This window comes from Camelus dromedarius, chromosome 18, assembly GCF_036321535.1.
Source record: "Camelus dromedarius isolate mCamDro1 chromosome 18, mCamDro1.pat, whole genome shotgun sequence".
NCBI classification, from domain to species: domain Eukaryota; kingdom Metazoa; phylum Chordata; class Mammalia; order Artiodactyla; family Camelidae; genus Camelus; species Camelus dromedarius.
The window spans coordinates 13,028,598-13,048,711 of record NC_087453.1 but is presented as its reverse complement, the minus strand read 5'-3'; the positions used below and the strand labels follow the sequence as shown (position 1 = coordinate 13,048,711).

The following is a 20,114-nucleotide window of genomic DNA, read 5'->3' as shown; positions in this document are numbered from 1 at the left end:
TTTTAAGTAGAAAGGTGCCTTGGAGCCACAATTATGGTCCAGAGTATGGAATGTTTCAGGTTGCTGGATTCAGACCATTGTCGGCAACTGTCTCTTGGTCTTCTGCTGTGGGAAAGTTTTTTTGTTTTGTTTTTTTTTGTTTTATGTAAAGTTTAATGTTATAAATGCCTACAAAATATTCTTCACTTGTATAGAACTGGGGTTTATCATAAGTAGGTATCTAATTTCCTTCTTTACTGAAGCATAGTTGATTTACAATATTGTGTTAGTTTCAGGTGTATAGCAAAGTGACTTAGTTATATATATATTTTTCATATTCTTTTCCATTATAGGTTATTATAAGATACTGAATACAGCTCGCTGTGCTATACAGTAAATCCTTGTTGTTTATTTATTTTTTTATGTAGTCGTGTGTATCTGTGAATCCCAAGTTCCTAATTTATTCTCCTGCTTTCTCCTTTGGTAACCATAAGTTTGTTTTCTACTCTGTGAGTCTGTTTCTGTTTTGTAAATAAATTAATTTGTATTATTTTTTAGATTGCATGTAAAAGTGATATATTATATAACTTATTTTTTTTTTGTCTGACTTAGTATATATTCTCTAGGTCCATCTGTGTTGCTGCAAATGGCAACATTTCATTCTTTTTTGTGGCTGAGTAATATTCCATTATATATATATATATATATCTCCCACATCTTCTTTATTCATTCATCTGTTGATTGATATTTAGGTTACTTCTGTGTCTTGGCTATTGTAAATAATGCTGCTATGAACATTGGGGTGCATTTATCTTTTCAAATTAGAGTTTTTGTCTTTTCCAGATATATGCCCAGGAGTAGGATTGCTGGATCATATGGTAGTTCTATTTTTAGTTTTTGAAATTTTTAAAAAAAATTTTTGGGGAGGAGAGGTAGTTAGGTTTATTTTTAGTTTTTTGAGAAACCTCTGTGCTGTTTTCCATAGTGGCTGTACCAGTTTACATTCTGCTGTGGGAAAGTTTAATGACATGTGTTTGATTTCCCCCGGACTGGCCAGGAATGCTCTGCTTCTCAAACTTCAGTGCCACAGAATCACCTGGAGGGTGGTTAAAACATAGATTGCTAGCAGCATCCCTCAGAAGTTCTGATTCAGTAGGTCTGGGGAGGGGCTGAAAATGTGCACAGCCAGCAAGCTGATAATGCTGTGCTGCTGGTCTAGGAGGCACACTCAGAGAACAAGGCTCTAGACTAGGATACAGGAGGATTTTCCCACCTTGATCTAGGACACTAGGGATGTACTGCTGGCCTAGGGCATGTAGCCCTACCTTGGCCATGGTCACCTGTCCCAGAGACTCCTGCCTTCTTTAGGACCCCCTATGGATCATGGGGAGTGTCTCCTTTACCTTGGAGAGAATCTTACCCTGGACTCCTTGGAAACAGACTCTGAGAAGGAGAATTGCCTGTAGATGGTGTATTTGGGGGAACATTCTCAGGAAGTGCACCGCTAAGGGAGTAGGGGAGGCATGATTTGGCAGAGGGAGGTGCTGGCCTGGGATATAGTTAATGATGGAAGCATCCCTCAGAGAGCCGGGCTCCAGTTTGTCCCAAACTGAGGCGAGGGGGCTGCCTTTTCCTTTGATTCTTGCATCATCTGGTCATTGGCTTCAGGCAGTTCCCACAGGGAGTTCTGTGGGGCAGGGAGCGGTTCCGAGTGGCTGACACAGCTGTCAGCCCAGCAGGTAGGGAATGAAAGGGTAGAAAGGTGAGTACTGCAGTGTCATTTCAGGAAGCTGCATCTTGGGGAGAGAACTCACCGTCCTCCTGGTTCCCAAGAAATCAAGGGGCAGCATGTTGATGATTTTTAGAGACTTTGAGTCACTTGCTGGATTCTTCTTTAGTTCACAATGTGAGCGAGAGCTGGGGGATAACTGCTTCTTAGGTCCGAGTGAGAAAAATGACAATTAATGGAATTTCTGAGGCCCAAGGCGATTCTCTTACACATTCCTGGGTAGGATTCCAGAGTTCTTGTGCTCAGATGTCACACATTTCCTTGTGTGGCAGGGAGGACTCTAGATTGACTTCTGAGGCCATGCCCAAGGGAGTCCCCTCTGGGCAGGGGACCATGGCTTTCTCTTTGGACTGGAGTCCTGTCACATTCTTCAGGAGCCTCTGCCTTGCCCCGGTCTCAGTGCAGGTCAGCATCCGTGGCTGTCCCTTCACCATTCTTTGATCTTCTCTGAGCAACCAGGAAGCTCAGAGGCCAATGAGTGGGTCACTTGTAGACATAGGATATCGTGGGACAGCTTTTGCTCACTTAACTCACTCCCAATTTCACTTCACTCTTCTGTCATTTCCTTCTGTATTTTCAGTCTTTCTGTTCTTTCTCTTTTTTTAAAAAAAATTGTTTTTGTTCTCTGTAAAAAAAAAAAAAAACCCACAGAAATAGAGTAGAATATAAAGGAGAAAAGTAAGCCCCCTCACTCTCTTTCCTTTTCGCCACTGCCCTCTCAGCCCTACTCCCCAGGACTAACCACTGAGGGGAGTGTGCTGGGTGTATCTCCAGGCATAACCGTTCTTCAGGTCAACACTTCTAATACGTTTGTTGTTTCTGTTTCTTTAATCCCTTTTTCATTTCCCAGAATTCTGTATTATTTCTTGATTGCTCTTATGTCATAGTAGCCTGTTCTTTTTTTTTTTTTAATGGATATGTGAATATGTTGAATCTTTTTGAAGATGATAATTCAGTTTTTTTAAAAAGTTCTCTTTTGTTTGCTGCATTAACTCTGTTTTCTTGTTGGTTAGCTCTTCTGTTCACTTTTTGGCTTCCCTTTTATGTTGATATTTTCTACAAATGCCTGGTGACTCTTGGCTGACATTTATTTCTGAACAGGGCTCTAGATCGATCTCTTCTGTAGTTGTGAGTTTCCTCAGCACCCGTGAAAGCCATGAGCATGTGGGCAGGCAGTGTGAATGTTGATTTTAGGTGCAGTCTGCGGGTGGACACCTGAAGCTGGAGACTTCTGCTAGAGCGTGGCACAAGCTCCCTGGAGGTTGGGGACAACTGTTTCTCTCACAGGCCAGCAGTTACCCATGGGCCCTGGTGCACTGTGTATTCTTGTATCATGCCCATCCGTAAGTGGGGAATCCCTGAGGCAGAGTTCTCATTTAATTAGAGAGTTTGTCTCCCTGGCTTTAGCTTCGAGGCAAAACCCACAGGCAGCTTCTCTGAGGGCCATAGGCTAACACAAAGGTCACGTCATCTCCTCTGCCCAGGGCTCCCGGCTCCTGCTGCCTGGGTTTTGGGATTTTCTGGGGCTGTCAGGAAAATAGCTCTTCCAAAGGTCTTGTGTTGATGTGCTGGTGCCTCAGCTTAGATGGGTTTCATTGTCAGTCTGTCTCTCTGATTTCTTACTTTCCAGCACCCTCTCAATGGGTTTTCTTGTTTCCTTATGAGCTTCTTTGGACTTACTCCATTTTCATCTGTCTGTCTCTCTGAATTATGAGTCTGTATGTGTGTATATGAATTATGAATTATGTGTGTATCTGTCTTTTTCTGTCATTCTAGGGGGGTTAGAATCAGGGAGAGGTTAAAGTATGTGTTCTCGCCACCATCGTGAACAAAAAGTCCCCTCTCACTGATTTTTATTTCTAAATTTTGTGCCATTTTATGGAGAAAAGTAGGGTAGAAATAAGCACAAATTATTCCCTGAGCATTTACTGCATGTCAGGCTCACTCATATCATCTCGTTAAGTCTTCTTAAGGACGATGCTGGGCACATGTGTGCCCATTGTGTAGGTGAGGAGACTGAGACCCAAATGGGTCGAGTTACAAAAGGCAGCAGAGAAGCTGATTGGCAGAGCTGGGGTTTGGACTATGCCCTCCCACTCCTCTCTCCTGCAGCCTCCGTGGTGCCAGCGGGAGCTCCCGCCCTCTGCAGGGATGCAAGAGTGGGCCAGCTCACCCCTTGGTTTTACTGTTGATGCACTGTCTGTTCTGGGGGCCAGGAGGTTCCCAGCTGGGCCTCCTGCCTCGGTTTGCAACTTCAAACATCATGTGGTAATAGAATGCCTGCACATTACAGCTAATTAAAACGTGCTTATCTCGAAGTTGGGCCTAATTTGCCGGAATGATTTAAAAACCTGTTGGAAACTAATCCAACTCAGCATATAACCCAGGGTCAATCTCATGCATAAATTTTATTGTTCCACTGTGCTGTGTTTTGGCTTAAACTGAACTTGATAATGTGGAAGAAGGGCCCTGGGCCTTTTGTTGCTCATTTATTCTGCAGATATTTAATGAGTGCCTATTGGGTGTTACCTACATTATTTAAGAAGGCCCCTTTACTCCATCCCACCCTACGTGCTTTCTCTGTCCTATACAGCCGCCTGAGCTGTAAGTTAATTTTTATGCAAAACCAGACAGTGGATTCAAATGTGACTTTTGAGTTCTACGGAAGTACCTAGGTTCATATCCTGGCACTTATAAGCTGTGTGACTTTGGACCTGTTACTTAACCTCTCTGAGCTTCACTTATCACACAAAACCGCATTTGTGCTCAGGTTTGTGGTGCGGCCTCTGGGCGATTAAGTAAGTCATCCCCTCCCTCATTACTGTGCCAGGAGTGTTCAGGTCATCTGGACCCTCCAAAGGACAAGAGCATAGGCACCATCCCGGCTTTTTCTGTCTTTTTTTTTTTTTTTATAAATGAGAGGTGTAAGGTGCTTTCGTGTTCAGAATAAGTGTAATGGTGTTTCTGGTTGGGATGGCCTCTTCTCTCCCCTGAATCAGTTTTCTTCTTTCTCACTGACGCTCCCACTGGGACTCTTTAAGGTTTACTTAAACATTCAGACTCGCCAGACTCACATAGGTGACCCTTGGTACCCGTCTTCTTGAGGGACTTGGGACAGGAGCCATTGCTGCCAGCAGGGCACATGATCCAGTCCTCGTCCCCGGGGGTGGTTCCAGCCGCAGTCGCTGCGGTAGCCCACGGAGGCGGCCAGCAGCGCTGCTCCTTGTCAGTCCTCTTGCCCAGCTTTCCGTTCAGGTACAAGGGAGTGAGACCCACAAATGGTGAGTTTGGAAGCCACCCCCACTTGGAAGCCTTTGTCCCAAAGGACCCATGTCTCTTGTAGCAGTTCTGTAGTCTTCACTTCAAGGGTCCCTGAAAGGGGCATGTCAGTTACAAGAGTCACTGTACTCAGGAAGACCTCAAGTATGGCTTCTTTATCAGCTATTTATAATTTATTTATAGTTCCTTCTAGTGTGGATGCACCTTACCCATCAGGGGTCATTTTTACCATAAGCAGAGTTACCTAGTAACATAGTCCTACCTTCATCAGGTTTCCAGGGGAGTTATGCTAGACAGTTAACAAAGGTGAAATGCTCTTGCAAGAAGGAAAAGGGTTTGGTTAACCCTTTATCCATATTTGCCATCCGATTTTTTCCTGAGGGGTGGTGCTTTTTGGCAGCCCTTTTGCAGGGATGGATGAAGCCTTGTTTTGTAATATATCCTGTGCTTGTGCACGTTTTCTGATTGATCTGTGTAAGACACACACACAAACTCTGGCCAAGAGATAGGCTTTGGAGTCATACTGGCCTGGGATCAAGTCCTGGCTTTGAGTTAATTCATTTACTCATCCATTCGTTCAGCCATGCAAAGAACATTCACTGCCTGTTGTACACAAGGCTTGGAGGGAGATGCCAGACATGAACAGGGGATTAAGATCTGGTCCTTGCCCTTGAGAAGCCACAGTCTAATATATTAGGGAGACAGGCAAAAATAAACAATTCCAAATGGATGTGAGACTACCAGACCAGGCTGAGGGTAGTCAGGGAAGGCTTCTCAGAGGAGAGGACACCTGGTCTGTGCTTGAAGGTGAATTGGCCAGGTGAAGAAGATAGGGAAGATCATTCCAGGTAGATGGAACAGCATGTGCAAAAGCATAGAAGGGGCCCAGAGTGTCAAGAGATAAGGCTGGAGAAGGGAGTAGGGGCATTTGGAAAGCTGCTTGTTATCTTTGGGCGTCAGTTTCATCATCTACAAAATGGAATTAATGGTGATTACCTGTTGCTAGAATTAAATGAGATAGTAATGTGTGTTTAAGCATCTGGGATACTTAATTTTAATTCCTTTTCCAAATCTAAGAATGCCTAAGAGCCAAACTTTGACTTTAATTTTTAATTAAAAAATGAGATAAAGAGAAAAAAAAACGCTAAAACCTGAAGGGCCTGGCCACCCACCTGTGCAACGCAGGCCTCTCCTCTGGTGGCTCTTCTGTTGTCGTCCCTGTCTTTCGGATGCAGCACTGAATGTTTGCACTCTGTCTTGGATTATGTCTTATAGTGCCAGTGAAGGCATAATTGTGTTTTCCTAACGGTTCCACATTAACAATAAGCCACAGCCCCATTATAGCATCTCTAGGACATTTTTCCCTCTGCCGACAGCCTTGGGCCTGTCTGATGCTCTGTCAGTGTGTCCTGTCTCTTGCTGCTGTGTCTTGCTTTTCTGAATGGTGGCTGCCTCCCACATACTAGCTGGGGACGCTTAGCTTTGGGGGATGTTCACCATCCAGGGACCACAAGTCACACATCAGGATGCTCTGAGGAACCATCCCAGCCACGATCGAGCTCTTTCTGATGTGTAAATTGTATCCTGTCACTTCTCTGGGCAGAATCGCTCATGGGTCTCTGTTGTGGCCTGGTGAACCCTTCCCAACCAAAATCAGACCTCTGCTTAAAACCTTTCCCCAGTGTGTAGGTAACAACAGATGCTTTTTCTGGCCCACATATCCTAGTGCGATCTTGCCCCTGCCTGCTTTTCTAGCCTCACTCCCAGCTGCTCTGTCTGAGGCCTCAGGCTCCGTGCTGGGTATGCAGTGGGGAGCAAAGCCAGCCTCCATTGACTCCACTTTAGCCACCCCAGCCTGCTTGCTTTCTCCCAGACACCATCCTCCCCCATGTTGCTTGAGGGCCTTTGCATATGCTGTTCCCTTTGGAATGTTCTTGGCTTCATTCTGCACTGGCTCCTGCTCATCCTGCAGGTCTCAGCTTTATACTCAACCTTGTCCCAGACTCCGTTCCCCCGAATCTGTGCGGTTACCTTGTTATTCTCTTTCGCAGCCTCTGGTGTATTTTTCCCCCTTGCATAATACATCTATGAGATTATTTGATTGTCTGTTCCATCTTGAGGACAGTAAGCTTTCCTACTTTTGGAGCCATGTTTGTTTTCTTCATCAGTGAGTTCCCAGCACCTTAGCGTGGTGTCCACTGTGTAGTAGGTGCTCAATAAAAAGTTGCTGAAAAAACAGACTCACAGACATAGAATACAAACTTGTGGTTGCCAGAGGGGAGGGGACAGACTGGGAGTTCGAGATTTGTAGATACTGACAGATATGTATAGAACAGATAAACAAGTTTATACTTTATAGCACAGGGAAGTATATTCAAGATCTTGTAGTAGCTCACGGTGAAAAAGAATATGAAAACGAATATATGTATATTAATATATGACTGAAAAATTGTGCTGTACACCAGAAGTTGACACAACATTGTAAAATGACTATAAATCAATACAAATAAATAAATAAAAATTTGCTGAAAGAATGAATGAATCAGTGTGGCATTTATAATTTCCAGAGATGGCCACCGGAACGTACCCCACACTGTTTTTTGAAGAACAATTTGCTCACTGTCTCTGGGCCTCCTTTGTCTTCTTTGTACATTGTTGCCGGGAGAATTAAACAAAAATGTGAGAGACACAGTGTCTGGGCCTTGTAAATGTTAATAAATGTGGATTCCCATTGTAATGACATGCCACCCTCACCTCCAGCCAGGCCCAAGGAAGAAAGTTGAAATGGGAGGCAAGAGGGCTCATGTTCGAAACCCTTAGGGTTTTTAATCACTGCTTGACTCTCTGAGGATGGCGTTGGCAGACCTCACTCCCCTGTTTTGTCCACTTCCCGACTCCCTGCGGGTGGTGGTGACCTTGCCCTTTTCAGGAGGGAGGCGTCACTCCCAGTTGCTTGGGTTGGGGTAACTGGGGCACAGTCGGCCTGACCTTCGGAGATAAGGGAATCTCTCTAGTCTGTGGGAACACTTCTGTTGGGCAAGCAGGACTTTTTGGTGACTTCTTTCACAAAGTTATCACCCCTTTCTTCTTATTAAACTGTAAATTATGAAGACTTTGTTCCCTGCCAAAAAGCTTAAGAAATGGGGGAAATTACCTGCTACTATTCTTCCACACAGACTCAAGAGTGTGTTTATTTGGGCACCATCTGTCATTACTATTCAGTACTGCAGACCTCTCCCCTCTGCCCCAGTCCCCCAGAAACCCCTTACCTTTTTCTTTTCCCTTCTCACAATGTGTAATTTACCTACTCATTATATGCTTATGTCCCACCCTCACCGCGGGGTTAGCAGCTTCATCGGGACTGACTTTCTGCTGTTGGCTCGTGGATGTAGTTCTCAGAGCAGCTCTAACTGCTGTGCCTCTGGTTTAGGCATTCTCCACCTACCTAGTGGGCTCCTACCTACATGTCTTTAAAGTTTCTATTCAAGTGCCACCCCCTCTGGGAGGCCTTCATGGGTTGCCTCTCCAGAACCCGCAACACTGTAATCTCCCTGAGAACAGCAGGTACTCTCTGTCCCCAGGAGATGGGGCCTCGCACGCCATGTCCAGGAACTTGGACTTTGTCTCAAGGGTGGTGGGAGTTGAGATGTGCTACATTTTAGAGGAATCTTTGTGGCTGTCTTATGGGGAAAACAATGGATGGGGCCAAGGATGGGGGCAAGATGACAGCTGGGAGCTGATTACTCTGGTTTGGGAGAGGATTGATGCTGCCTTGGGGCTGCACTCTCCAGTATAGTAGCCACTAGCAACACATGGCAATTTAAATTTAAATTAAAATAAAAACGTGGTTCCTCAGTCACGCCATATTTCAAGTGCCTGATATCCCCCATTGGGCAGTGCAGATGTGGAGCATTCCCATCATTGCGGAAAGTTCTGGCTTGGACTATACTGGTGAGGGCTAGAAATGGAGAGAAGTGGAGGGATATGGGAGACATTAGGAGGTAGACGTATGAGATTTGGGGATGGGTTGGATGTGGGGTGTGATGGAGAAGGATGTTGAGGATAAGACCTAGGCTGTTGACTTTGGCCAGAGTAGAACTCCTAGCTCAAAAGGATCAAGTGTTTTTATGGCTTATGATTCAGGGTGTCATGCCGAAGGATCATCCGTGTTCACCAACATCACAAGAAAGCGTCCGTCTCATTGTGCCCGCTTGGCACGGCTGATTGTCTTTTGAAAAAACCTTCAGTTGGACCCATGCCTCTTGCCAAATCTGCCTTCACTTCGGGTCTCACACGTGGACCGTGAGGTCTTTGTGATCCGGGAATTATATGTATATTAATGCCGATTTCAATGAAAAGAGTTATGTTTGCTATTGTGGTATGGTCTGATGCTGTTTAAATGCCTTCGGTAATATCTTCAATCAGATGGCAAATAGAAAACAGGAAAGTTAGTAATAAAAAATGAATTAGGGCGATTAGCGAAAGGTGAACCGCTTCCCTCCTCAGGCAACTGGCAGAGTTGACGGAGCTTTGCAGGGTTCCTCCTGTCCAAACACACGTCTGGATTAGTGCCGCCCCTGGGGCTGGCCCTCGGGTCCGCTCGGCACATAGGACTTGGTTATTGCATTTAGTTTAGCAAAGGTCATGGGCATCCCCTCGGAGGGGCTCACACCCCAGGGTAGGCTAGAGCGGGGCCTCTGAAGAGTGCTTTCTGACTCAGACCAGGAGCTGCTGCTTCTAAGGCAGAGACATCAGTGGGCTTGATCCCTGCCCTTCATCCTCCAGGGCCCTGGGGAATCTTACCTTCCCTCTTTCCAGCATCTTCCCCAAAGGTGCCCTTGGGGAGCCTTCCCGAGCTGTCTGATGTTGGGATTAGTGTCCCTTCAAGAAGGGGGTTGAAACGGCAAATCTTTGACTGACTAATGCAAACACTGAGATGGTTCCTGGGGCATCGAAGAGAAACAGAATTCTGGTGACCAAGTAAGGTGTATGGGACTGGAGCTCAAACCAGAAGGGCATGGAGTGTCCACCTTTGTAATGCTGGGCTCACACCTACCCAGAGCATGGAACACAGAGATGGCTCAGCTGGTGGTTGGGGTGGTTATGTCTACACTGATTGGCTTACCTCCACAGTCCATGGCCAGGGTTGGATAACACACACATGTGCTGTACGACCTTCACAACAAATGGGCAAGTTTGGTTAATACCTGTCCAGGTGCTGGTTGGATGATCCCCACTGCGGGATAACTACCTATCTTAAGCCAGTGATTCTCAAATTTTAACATGCATGGGAATCACACTGGATCTTGTTAAAATGCAGATTCTGTTTAAGTAGATCTGGGAAGAGCCAGAGATTGAGCATTTCTCCCGAGGTCCAGGGGATGCTGAGCTGCTGCTCAGTGGACCACAGTTTGAGAAGCGACGCCTCTGTGTCAGGCTGAGCTCCCTAGCAGCAGAGCCTGGAAAAGGATTCTTGTGAAAGAGATTCAGTGCGGAGGGGTCTTGTGAGAAGGGGAGTGGGAGCTGCGGGACAGAGGTGAGCAAGGAGATGGTCTCACGGGAGACCTGCTTCCGCCTGATCCTACGGGGAGCCCTGAAGCATGAGTGATACTGTGGAGCTGGCCCCACCCTGAGGCCAGGTAGGGGGTGGCCTTTTGTACCCCCATGTCAGCTGGTCACTGGCCATGGGCTTCCTCAGGGCTGAGGGAGGGGATCGTGCCTCCTGTGCTTCTCTCCCATCAGCCGAGGGCAGCTCTGCCGAGGAGGACGGCCTGCACTGCCCCTAGTGGGGGGCACCACCCAAAAAGGAAGGTCTGAGGGGTGACCCCATCAGCACCCACACTGTATCCTTGCTTGCCAATGACCGTGAGGGGTATGGATGGGGGACAGGATCTTGGCTCTTGTTTGAACTCTGCTGTGTGACCTTGGGTAAGGCACTTCTGCTCTCTGTGCACTGTTTGTGCTGCAGCCTCACAGGGTTTTGATCATGATTGGTCCTTGGTCCCTATCCTTAGGTTGTGATGGAGTCTGAGGTGGGGATGGGTGGATGAGTGGGGGTTCTGCAAAGGATGGGGCGACTCTTACTTCAGAACCCAAGGTTGGGGAAGAGGGGGAAAGGGGGGAAAAGAGAGAGAAATGGGAGGGGGGAGGGGGAGAGAGAGGTAGAGAGGAGAGGGAGGGAGGAGAGGAGGACAGAGAGGGAGGATCCCTGAGACCTGCAGTGTTCAGGGAGGGCTTCCTGGGGAGGGAGGCATTTAGGAAGGACCTCCAAGAAGGGTAGGATGGGGCCATACAGAGGAGGGGAGAACAGAACAGGCATTTATTTAGCATCCATCATGGGCTGGATATTTCATTTATGTTATTTATTTAATCTGCACAACAACCCTTGAAGTAGAAGCCATCCCTGCTCTGCACATGAGCTGAAGCTGCAGAGGAGAGGTCACTGGGCTGTGATCACAGTGGGATCCGAACCCAAACCTGTTCGCAGGAATCCCCAGCTGCTTTCCACCTCCCAAGAAGCTTTTTGTTGTTCTCAACTTGATGTTGTGTAGATCAGACACACGCTGTTTGTCTGTGAGTCTGTCATGGCCAGTGCCCTTCTGTTAGTCCTTGTATCAGTTATCTCTTGCTGCATAACAAGCCACCTCAAATTAGTGCTTTAAAACAACCACCATGTTATTCACTCACAATCTGTGAGTTGGCTGGAGGGCTTTCTGGGCTGGGCTTGCTGGTCTCTGCAGGGCTCTATCTTATATCTGTGGTCAGTTGGCTGGTCAGCTAGCGGCTGGGAGATCTAGGAGAGCCTCACTTATGTGTCTGGCAGCTGGCAGGCTGCTGGCCGGGGTCTGATGGTTGGGTCAGGTCTTGCCAGAGCTCCTTGTCCTCCAGCAGGCTAGCTGGGGCTTGCTCACCTGGTGCTTCTGGGTTCTCGGTGCAGCGAGAGAGGCCGCCCCGATGCACAAGTGCTTTTCAAGCCTTTGCTTGCAGCAGATTTCCTGCTGTCTCATTGGCCAAATAAAGTCACATGGCTAAGCCCACCTTCAAGGTGTGAAGGAATAGATTCCATTTCTCAGTGAGAGGTGCTGTAGCATCACAGTGCAGAGGGCACATGTACAGAAACAGGAAGACTTGAGGTCATTTTTAATCCGCCACAGCTGCCCTTGCTGTTTCAGACCACAAACATTTATTGAGCCCCTGCTGTGTGCCAGGCACTGTGGCAGGGAATCCAGGGTGAACAAGACAGACTCAATGCTGTACTTATGCGGCCTTTAGTCTAGCTAATAAATAAGCACATGAAACATAATGTGAGTGTGACAAGTGTGATTAGAACTGCACAAGTGCTGTGCGGCCAGATAACAGGGAGGGTCAGAGAAGTCCCTTAAAACTGAGACCTGTAGGAACACTAGGAGTTGCTAGGTAGTCAGGACAGGCGAACAGCATGTGCAAAGGCCCTGTGGGAGGAGGAACCTGGAGCACTGGAGCACCCAGTAAAGTGCCAGTCCCTTTAAGTGTCTGCAGGCTTGGGCTTAGAAAGGAACTTTTGGTTTGTAGCTGTCCCCCGAGCTGCCCCTGTGTGACACAGTCTCAGGAGGGAGGTGAGGATAGACCTTTCCATGGATGGCTCGCTCACAGGGGCAGCTGGGCTTGCTTGGTGGTCTCTGGGAGGAGGGAGAGATGGATGCTCCCAGGGAATCCTTGTGGAAGAGAAAGGATTTGAGCTTTGGAAAGGGCAAGGAGACAACAAGGGAGGGGTCCGATGCATAGGATTGGAGAGGGTGTGGGGTGCTAGGTTAAGGAATGGGTTTGGACTTAGTTTTGTTTGCCAGTCTTTGGACCATGAACTGAGAGTGATATGGTCAGATCCCAGGTGGTAACCTGAGTGTCGAGTCCCCCTGGGGAACTCCCTGCTTCCATGAGCTGCCTTTGATGTCCCTGAGCCTTGGAGAGGTTCTCTCAAGGCATATCAAGATGTACGGTTTGGGAGAAGGCCTGGGGTCACTGGGAGCTGGAATAATGATCATGAATGAGCCAGCACAGAGTTGGAAAAAATGGGACAGGTCAGAAGAATCCAAGTTTAAATCCCTGCTTCTTGCTGATGTCACCATAAAACTCTGGGCAATTCACTGCCCAGCCCCAAGCCTTGGTTTTCTCATCTGAGAATGGGGCCGGGTCCCATCCACCCTGAGTTGGCTGTGGAAGGACCTGTGGGGCTGAGTTAACATTAGCACCTTTACCTCTGTGCATGCGGGCTCTTGCCTGTGTGCAGCCAAGGACACCACAGGGACCTCGGTGACTACACAGTTGGAGTGTACGTAGCAAACACTCCTCTTCACCAGGCCTGCATGTCAGGGAATCTGTCTTCACAAGAATAAACAGAAACCATGGCAACCAGGATGCATCACGTGGACCAGCATCCCATCCCGCTGCTGATGGCCAGGAGAATGGCCTGTCACAGATGCCCATCAAGGATGGGGTGACCCCAAGGGACCTCCTTAACCCCCTCTCTCTGCCTGAGGTAGGACTGAGAAGATCTGGAAAAATCAGTCCTGATTTGGGATTTCTATTCAACCTCAGATTTTATTACTGAATTTCATTTTTCAGTCCTGTTCCAGAAAGCATGTCTTGAGTGAGATGAGTTGGAGCAGACCTCCCTGCCCTGCCTTCCCTTGTCATCTGCTGACCGATGCCTTGGAAGGATTTTCCAGGACAGCGCTGGAGGTGGGCACCAACATGGTGACAAATCTCGGGAGAGAGGGTACAGGCCCATTGGGCTCTGCCAGTCTCCCCAGACGTGCATCGAGGTGGTGGCGTTAATACCCCACTTTACGGAGAGGCTCACCTTCACCCAGGGTTCGCAGCTAGTAAGTGGCAGAAGTGGGATTCAAATCTGTGTCTGTGCTTCAGAATTCATTTCCAAAAAAAAAAAAAAAAAAAAAGGAAAGAATTCATTTCCACACCGCCTTTGGCTGAATTGGGCGCTCAGCCGCCAGTGTGGCAGGGAAGAGGGAATTTATCAGTTCCCCGTGTGGGGGCGGCTGGCCTGCAGGGCCTTCCCCCAGCACAGAGGGGTCCAGGGTGGTGGTGGAGGGGCAGCTGAGGTGGCCTTGGAGACTGGGAAGGTTTTCCAGTCTGTGTTTCTGCCTGGCAGTCTCCTTTCACTTCTCTGGAGTGGATTTGTGCTCTGATGTCTAGAACCATGGCCTTGCCTTGGCTGGAAGTTGAGAGTGGGGTTTCCTGGAGCCTCACGGCTTCTGCCTCTGTGTCTGCCACCATTCAGACTGGACAGTCAGAGCCCAAGCTTGGCAAACCCCTCGTTTCTGTGAACCTCAGGTCTTTATCTGTAAAATGAGGGACTTGGTGACTCAGTTGACGGCATCATGGCAGTGAGCATGGACCGCAGAGCCCAGGACCTTATAGTTCCAATCCTGTCTGTGACACTTACTAGCTGTGCATATCCAGTAAGTTACTCAACCTCTCTGTGTCTCAGTGTACTCCTCTGTAAAATGAGAATAACAATTGCACCTACCTAATAGGGTTGTCATGAGGACCAATATTGGTAAATGCAGAAAACAGTACCTGGGCCAGAGTATGTGCTTCTATGAGTGTCACCTGATGGGGTTGTGGGGAAGTCATCGTGGAGGCAGCCAGACCTGTCGTGCTCGGCAGGAAACTACACTGTTAGCTCTTCAGTTGAGTAGGAGAGGAAGGAGATGGCGTCAGTGTGGAGAGCACCCAGGTAGACAGACCACTGGACTGGCTCTGAGACCTCGGGACACCCACCTGACCCCTACAAGTCTCGTGGTAGCTTATTTTTGGTCATTCATCCCCAAGAACACATATGAAGATATAAAAGTATATATATTTATCAAAAAATTAGAGCCAAGGGATATATAAACTAGAACAAATTCTAGGTGGAAAATGAAAACAGATATGTTGGCCTGGGGCTCTCTAGTTATTGAAATCGGCCTGCACATCTGGCTCTGGGCTTCCTGGTGGACAAGTGAAGGGAACCAGAATTTACTCTGTGATTTCTTTGTCCAGAGGGAAGAGGCTTGGCAGCTCCTGATGGGAACTAAAAGAAATTCCTCTCACCAGCTTCATGGATGTTCTCAGTCCTCAGTTTCCCTGAATGTAAAATGGGGGTATGAGACACAGCTCTCTGGCCTGTCTGGCTGATGGCAGGGACTACGTGGGTAGGTGTACCTGGCGCACGCCTGGTGTGTAGTAGGTTCCCAGAGGGCATCCTTCTCCTCCCTCTGCCCCATCGTAGTTCCTGTCCATTTCTGGGCAGAAGTTGAAGTCAGCACAAACTTAGCTCAAACATACCTGGTCATGGCCAGAGTATAGTTCTGCTGTCAGAACCCAGTTGGGGGGAGGGTGATGTGTGTGGGGGATGTGGAAGCTGTTAATTAGCAGGACAGATGCCAAGGTCAGTAGGGCACTTTAACAAAATGAGGCTAAAACGTTGCATTGTGGGTAAGCCCCACAGGTGAGTGCATGCAGTGGGGTTGGAGGACAAGCAGGGGCCCATTTGGTGAGACTGTGCAGTGAGACGTGAGTCTGAACGCTGGGAGGACAGCAGGGATCAGGGAGGGGGGCGGAAATGGAAGATAGTTGCAGAGGATGGAGGAAGGCAGGGCTTGTGTCCCTTCAAGTGTGCAGCGTGGCCCCACGGTGATCAGCGTATTCGGCGAGGAGGCCCATGGGATTAAGCAACCACGAGGACATCCCAGTGGGCGCGAGGATCCAGGCGGGGCCCCTTAGAGGCACTAAGTGGCTTCAGTCACTTCCCTTGGGCAAGATTTGTTTAAAAGAAGCTCGTAGCTTCTCAGCACTTACAGATGCTGACGGCGGCATCACAATATTGTGAGATGAAGCAGCAAAGCCGACTTCATTACCAGCTTACCTGGCGAGGAAGCAGCTGCCTTAGTTAGCACCGATGGTTGGCTATGACAGAGCTAAAATTGAACTTGGCAATTACTGCTCTTGAGAGGTTCTTGGTGCTGTGAAAGGAAGGTTCCATGGAAATCAGCCCTGGTAATCACAGGGTTTAAAATTAGTCAGTTACTATTAAGGTTGCTCTGTCAGCTTATGCTTTAGGGTGATGCAAGGAAACGGGGGATGGGAGCTTGGGTTTTGACTGCCTTGGGTTATCTGGTGTTCACCTGCACCAGATCTGTTTTCTTTACATTAATTCTAGGACTAGGGCTTGAGAGACCCCATGTTAATGTCCTGGCGCAGAGTGACTGTTTGAATGACGGGTCATTTTCAACTCCTTTTCTTTTTATTTGCATAAGCTCACACCTCTTTCTCAGCTTTCGGGGTTTTTCCCTAGACTTGTGAAGGGGTTTTCCTAACGGCTTCATGCATCTCCTTGGGATTTTGCACGTAAAGACCTCAGCTCTTTGTCGACTCCTTGTCCCAGAGGAAGGAATGATGGGCTATTATTATTGAAGGTTTCTGAGCCTTTCATAGAATTATTTTTATTAAGCCTTGTCCAGAATATTTCAACAACTTCAGGGTGATGTCCCCATTTTGCAGATAAAGACAGTGAGAGACTGGTATGCACTTGGCTGCCAGTGCAGAGAGGGGCAGATGGAAAGAATAAGCTTGTAGAGATTCAGTTCTCTTGGCCTGGGGTGTGTGCACTGACCATCAGGAATGGGAAGTTGGAAACACAAGTCAGCTCATTGCTCTGAGCCTCTGTTTCTTCATCCGTAAAATGGGAACTTGCATTGGGTAAGTGTGAGGCTTCAATGAGATAATGTAAGCACAGTAGAACCTGAGCACAAGTGGTCTTTCCTATTAAGAGTGAGATTGTCTGCCTGCTTTTTGCCGGGCACTGGATCAGACCCTTTCCATAGGCGAAGGCTACTTTGTGCGAAAATTTACAAGGAAGTCTTCAGTAAAGTCAGGCTCAGAGAGAGTGTAACTTTGTCCAGGTCCTCTCTGCGAGTAAAGAGCAGGGCTAGGATTCAAATTCAGGCAATCTGGCCCCTCAAGCCTGTCTGTTGTCCCTGACCCCCACTCTGGGAACAGTTGACAGTCAAAAAGACGGGAGCCTGGATGGAGGGCCCAGAGAGAGAAGCATTAAGACAGAAATACCTTTTCCAAAAGGCTGCAGCTCTTTCACAGGAAGCTGAGTCATCGCTCTTTGTTTTGAACCATAACCATCAAGCTGCCTCTAGATCTGAGAAATAAAAATAAAACAAACAAAAAAAAATTGCTGAGTTCTGTCAAGGTGCAGTGGTCCCTCTCTGGCGGTACCTCAGGAGGAGCTGAGCAGAGGATCCATAGAGCTGGGGCCCCCTCCACCCAGCACTGCTTGGCCAAGTACTTAATGCAAAGCAAAGAGCCCTGCGTCTGGAATCCCACATGCTGGGGTTCACCTGGCTGAGCCGCAGGTACCCAACCTGCCAGGTGGGCACTCCTGCCCAGCCCTGTCTGCCCCATGCGGCTGGCACGCTCAGGGTGAGGGAGTCACACTGGGCCACTGCTCTGTCACTGCACACTCGAGGACAGCATGGTGTCCTTCCAACAAACATGTGGCAGGATCAAGTCCAGGATCTTCTGTCCTCAGGGGTGAGTCAGTGGATCCTCTCTGGGGAGGAAGGAGAGCTTTGAGCAGAATTCAGGGATAAGAAGTCGGTTTTGTGAAGATTTGCAAAGGCATTTCCGGCAGAGGGAACAGCGTGAGAAAGGTGCAGAGGCACAGGCAAGACTTCTTCCTTTCTGGAGCCTTTTCTAATCCCCTCAGTCCCTCCTCACACAGACACACTTGGCATTGACCCCTTTCGTCACGTGGCATTTGCTGTCCCCCATGCCCTCCTCCTTGTTGTGTAGTTTACTGTTGTTATAAGTTGGGGGATCACCCAGAACTCCAGTCCAGGATGCTCTGTGATGCTTCCTCAGCAGCTTCTGAGGTTTCTGAAATGTCCAAAACATTAAAATTGATCTAATAGCACCCAGCACAGTACATGGCACTTAACAGGTACACTCATCCCCATTTTACAGATGAAGAAACTGAGGCTTAGGAAAGTTAACTTCCAGTAGGCAGAGCGAGGATTCAAACCCAGTTCTGTCTTTTTCCAAAGCTCACGTTCTTCACAGAGTCCTAATTTAACTGCACTTGTGGGAAAGCTAATGAGGCTGCCGGGGTATCCTTAGTGCTTCAGGCCAGCACTGCCCCAGCCCTGATCCAGCCTTGTGGTAGGTGACCTTGGCCCTTGGCCTGTTGGCTTCAGAGGAGTAGGAAGGAAGCAGGGAGGCTCTTACATTTTTGTTTCAAACTACAAATGTAATACATGCTTGTGGAAAAGAAAAAAAAAAAAAGAAACAAGACAAGAAAGGAAAAAGCAGCAGCTGAAAATGCTTCTCCTGCTCCCCAGGGTACCCACTATTAACAGTTTGGCATATGCATTTTATAGTGCACATCCACACACACACATTTTTTATAGAAATGGGATCATGTCCTTGACTTTATCCCAGCCGGTTCCAAGTCAGCACCTCCAGACCTTCCTCATTCCATCCTGTTCTACAGAAGGCATGCATTTCGGTCTATTCAGCCTGACCCCGTTTTAGACATTTAGCTTGCCTCTAATGCTTCGCTGTAATGAGCAACACCAGTGGGCATACATCGTGCCCACAGGTGCAGGTATTTCTGCAGGATGGATGCTCAGAAGTCTAATTGCCAAATGAAATGGCATGCAGGTTTCGCATGTTGACAGGTGCTGCCAGATTGCCTTCCTAAAGCCTTTCCAGTCCAACACCCGCTCCCAGGGCAGTGTATGTGAGTGGGGACGGTTCTTAAGCCGCAAATAATGCAGAGCCAGGCTACCTCCCCTTTTGCTCCCTGAGACCTGGCGTGGAGACCGCCGCCAGGAGCTCTGAACACACAGGCCCAAATTGGGATAGAAGATGGATTTTGATAAAAGAGGTTAAATAACAGGTTTTTCCATTGCACCTTATACGAATGGGATGGGGGGCGGGGGTGCCGGGCCTCCAGCCAATAGAGGACCAAGAGTTGTCAGGAGGGCTTATAAAGCTTGCTATTTCTGGCATTTTTTCTCTTTCTCGGCTGATTATGCAGCAGAATCGCACAGAGGCTGTCGCGGGCGCGTTCTCTAGCTGCCTGGGCTTCTGTGGAATGAGACTCGGGCTCCTTCTACTTACAAGACGCTGGTGCATTGCAGGTGTGTTTCAGCAGAAGGTAAGCAGCGGGTGCCTGCCGCCTCCTGGGGTGGAGGTGCTCAGGCCAGCACTGCGAGGTGAAGACAGATGATGCCTGGCTCGGGGCAGGCAGGGGCCTGGACAGGTGTCTGTCACATTGTAGAATGAAGATGCTTTGGAAGGTCTAGGAGGCCTGCAGTTGGCAGCTCCTTCGTGGAAAGGAATTCTGAAAGTGGCTGGTACCGGCCCCTAGTGAGCAGGTCTTGGTGCTGAGATGCTCAGAAAGCATTTGTTTGTTCATTCATTCATACATTCATTCATTCATTCATCCATTTAGCACCCTCTGCAGTGGGCCTGGCCAGGTGCAATGGGGGCTCTAGTCAAGTCAGATGGAAACGAGGATGGAGATGGCCCGAGGTATGGGAGGAGCCCAGAAGGTACCAGGATGAGGAGTGGGGAGGGCCTTTCAAGGCAGGGGGTGAGGAGTAGCTGGGAATGTCACCAGGAGCAAAAGTTTGAACTACCTCTTCCATTGGATTTTGAAGTTTGTGGAATCAATTAGAATTCCTTCCCAAATTTGGTGAGTGCCGCCTTTTCTTTTTGCCCATTAGGGATATTGAAAAGATCACCAGTTGGGATCTCTAGTTGCCATCCTTTTGTAGAAGAAAGGACAGCAAAAGATGAGGAAGGACATCACAGATAAGGGCGTACATGTACACACAGAATAGGTGACGGGGATTTTGAACACAGAAACCCACGATTTATGGCATTTTCCTGCTGTCCCTGGGGAGATGGTCTTTGTGATGGGAGGTGGCTGGGCTGAGGGTGGGGCTTGTTACAGTTGACAGGCTGCACCCAGCTGCGGGGAGCAAGCAGGAGGCCTGACCTCTTCTGGCGC

General features: G+C 48.3%; 1 protein-coding gene across 4 annotated transcripts in view; it reads left to right on the top strand.

Annotated features, from left to right (window-relative positions):
• The window catches only part of TOX2 (TOX high mobility group box family member 2), a 120,567-nt gene that overhangs the window by 7,716 nt on the left and 92,737 nt on the right, over positions 1 to 20,114 (top strand). Inside the window, exon 1 of one of the 4 annotated variants that reach the window (XM_010977738.3) lies at positions 19,046 to 19,256. The exons of 2 other annotated variants lie outside the window; for them this stretch is intronic. In XM_010977738.3, the coding sequence (XP_010976040.1) occupies positions 19,131 to 19,256 (126 nt within the window). In that variant the 5' untranslated portion in view covers positions 19,046 to 19,130. Of the gene's footprint in view, positions 1 to 19,045; positions 19,257 to 20,114 lie in introns of those variants that run through there. One more of the 4 variants, XM_064475660.1, reaches the window with a different exon arrangement.